The 2,846-nt window shown below is 56.1% G+C and overlaps 1 protein-coding gene across 1 annotated transcript in view; it reads right to left on the reverse strand.

The window, feature by feature from the left end:
• The window catches only part of ADCY8 (adenylate cyclase 8), a gene marked incomplete at its 5' end in the record, with an annotated part of 137,749 nt that extends 134,905 nt beyond the window's left edge, over window positions 1-2,844 (reverse strand). The window contains one exon of the mRNA XM_009273979.2: window positions 1,999-2,844. Coding sequence (XP_009272254.1) covers window positions 1,999-2,844 — 846 coding nt within the window. The remainder of the gene's footprint in view (window positions 1-1,998) is intronic.
• Between the last annotated feature and the right edge of the window lie 2 nt (window positions 2,845-2,846).

A 2,846-nucleotide genomic window follows, 5' to 3' on the forward strand; every position in this document is an offset into this window, starting at 1 on the left:
CGGGTCCCCGTCCCCCTGCGAGCTCCCCCTTGCATGGGGGTGGGGACCAAACCGCGGGGCGGGGAAGGATCCGGCCTCTCCCATAGCGGGTTGGAGGCGAAGGGCCGAAGCGGCGCGTAATTAGGCGACGTTAAGTGGGCTCTGGGAAGGCGGGAGCCGGTGTAAATCAACACCGGCGTGTGGCAAGCTGTGCGGATCCTGTTAAGGAGATTTATATATGTAGTTCATGAAGGCAATCATCTGGCTGGTAATCTCTCATTACGCACCGCTCAAAGGCAGTTCATTCACACAACTGGCAAGGTACCGGGCTGCGAAATGAAGATATTAGTATCTCTCCTGAGAAATGTCTTTGTCAGGAATGTCTGTGGGAAATGCGCGTGTGTGTGTGGACTGGCTAAACAGCCGTGCTACCTGTGCATAATGAGATAGCAGCGCATTACTCATAGCTCCAGAATGGGACATGGAAGTAAATTAAGAAATCGGCATAACTCACACAGCTTTTGACCCAGCACTAATAGCACCAGCAGCGCACGGGAGTGGGACACGGCGCGCGGCTGCAGTTGATTCATCAGCACGTTACCAAGAGCTGGGGAACAACTCTGCACAGTCTAATTGTCTCACACCCGTAGGGCTTAGCCAGGCACAACACACTAGGGCAGCTTTTCCCGAAACAGGGTGAGCCTGGCCTCTGGGAAGTGTGGTCAGGCAGCCCACAGCTAACAAGTGGGTGGAGGAAGGGGGTGGGCAGGCCAGGGTCTGAGGGAGGTAGATGTGCCCCAAGGACCATCATCATCAGAACTTCCAGATGCAAGATTGGCCACTTCCCAGCTGCGCATCCTGGCATTCATTTAAACAACATGCCACCAACACCACATTCCTCTGTACCCTCCCTCCTTTGGGGATTATCTGCTAGTACCTCCACCCGCTTCTCCCCGACTCCCCGGAGCTAGCCAAATGGAGATGGTAATCTGCTGTGAAATATTGGTAGCACAGAGCTGTGACAGTCTGGGAAGGGGGCGGGGGGGAAAGGGAGTAGCAAGAATCTCCAGGATTAAGTTGCCCTAGAAAGGCAGTGTTTTCTTGCCTTGCAGGGATGTCGGGAGTTTGGCGCATTCCCACTTTCATGTGGAAGAAGCCAGGTGAGTGTGAAGTCCAGTTAGTCCTGGTTTTAACTCCTCAGACCCATATCTTGCCTGGTGCCTGTCAGCAGTTTGCACTGCACCACCACTCCCCCATGTAACCAGTACTCTGCCCTAGACATCACTTGTAAGGATGCAGCACAACAACGTTTGCCCCACGACGACCAGCAGAAAAGGCTTCTTGGTGCCCTCCAAAGACAGCCTAGGATCTCACACCAAACCTCCAAGGGGACCTTTTCCCTGATTTCACTGGGGCATTGCTTTGCTCTCCTGGCAAAAGAGCGGCATGGTTTGCTCCTGTTTTCCCATGGCCCAAATCAAGCTGCACTGCACATATGAAAGTACCAGTCCTCCCAGCAGATCCAGTTAAAAGGCATAGAATCACAGAATCATAGAATCATTTAAGTTGAAAAAGACCTTTAAGATCATCGAGTCCAACTGTAAAACACGAGCAAGTAAAATAAGAGATAAGCAATGGGACAGTTTGGCCGAGACAGAGTCATCTCATGCCACGGACCACTGCTGGAAGGGAGGGGAATGATAAATGACCCATCCTTCCCACTTGCCCCAGGAGCTCCCTTCCCCAAAGCTATTTCAAGGGATAACAGTGAAGTGAGGGGGGGCAGAGTGGTCAGGAAATGTCCTCATCCCCAGCTTGAGGTGAAACCGTCAGATAGGCAGTGGGGGACTGAGGAGGGGGAGAAGAGAAGGTTGCATTTTGCCTATGGTCTCCCCTCTAGGTAACGAACCTCTGAGCGCCTGACTAAAAGGGAGAGGACCTTTTGGGACACCCCACACCTCCTCTCACCCAGAGTGATGGAGAAAGAGGAGGGTTCCCACCCTTTCCTCACCACAGTACCTGGTTGAGGGAAGTCACGGCCAACCTGGGGATAACCAGCTGCATGACGAGCTGCAGGACAGAGGTGACCAGCCCAGCCAGGATGGCCCAGGTGAGTGGCAGCGGGAGCATGCTGTAGGTTGCAAAAAGCGTGAAGAGCACATAGCCAATGCCGTCCCCAAGGAGGCCACAGCCCAGGCCGGCTGCCAGGATCTGCGTGGCCATGGCCACCCAAGTGACCACACCGCTGTACTGCAGGTAGGTGTACGAGGTCGTGTCCTTCCTGACCACCACTAAGGCACAGATCACCACCTCGATGCCGGTGAAGAAGCCCAAGAGGATGCCCTTAATGGGGTCCATGGGAGCAGAGGCCAGGGTCAAGTGGAGGAACAGAAGGGTCAGCTTGGTCAGCACGTCCAGGATGTTCATGACCACCTCAGATTTGCGCCGCTGGCCCAAGAAGTAGCGCTGGTAAAGGCGCTCCAGGTCCCGAGACTTGAAGGAGTTGCGGAGAGTGGGGAAGATCACCCCGCGATAGGTATAGCCCCAGTTGAGGAAGAAGTCGGAGTTGCTGGGGGCACAGTCCAGGGGCAGAAAGCCCAGGTCCCCACTGCTGCTCGTGCGCTCCGGGAAGACTTTGGTGCCTCCGTTGTTGTGGCGCTCGCCACCCAAACTCCGGCCGGCCGACTGTCGCCGGAGGTGGTGGTGGTGGTGGTGCGGCGGGTGGGGGTGGTGGTTGGGGCAGCAGGTCTCCTCGGAGCTGAAGCCCTTGCCCCCCGCGCTGCTGCTGCCGCCGCTGCTGCTGCTGTGCTCCTGGATGAAGCGCTGCTCGGTGATGTGGCGCACGGCCGGCTGCCACAGCAGGCGCC

This window comes from Aptenodytes forsteri, unplaced genomic scaffold, assembly GCF_000699145.1.
Source record: "Aptenodytes forsteri isolate BGI_AS27 unplaced genomic scaffold, ASM69914v1 Scaffold223, whole genome shotgun sequence".
Lineage (NCBI taxonomy): Eukaryota > Metazoa > Chordata > Aves > Sphenisciformes > Spheniscidae > Aptenodytes > Aptenodytes forsteri.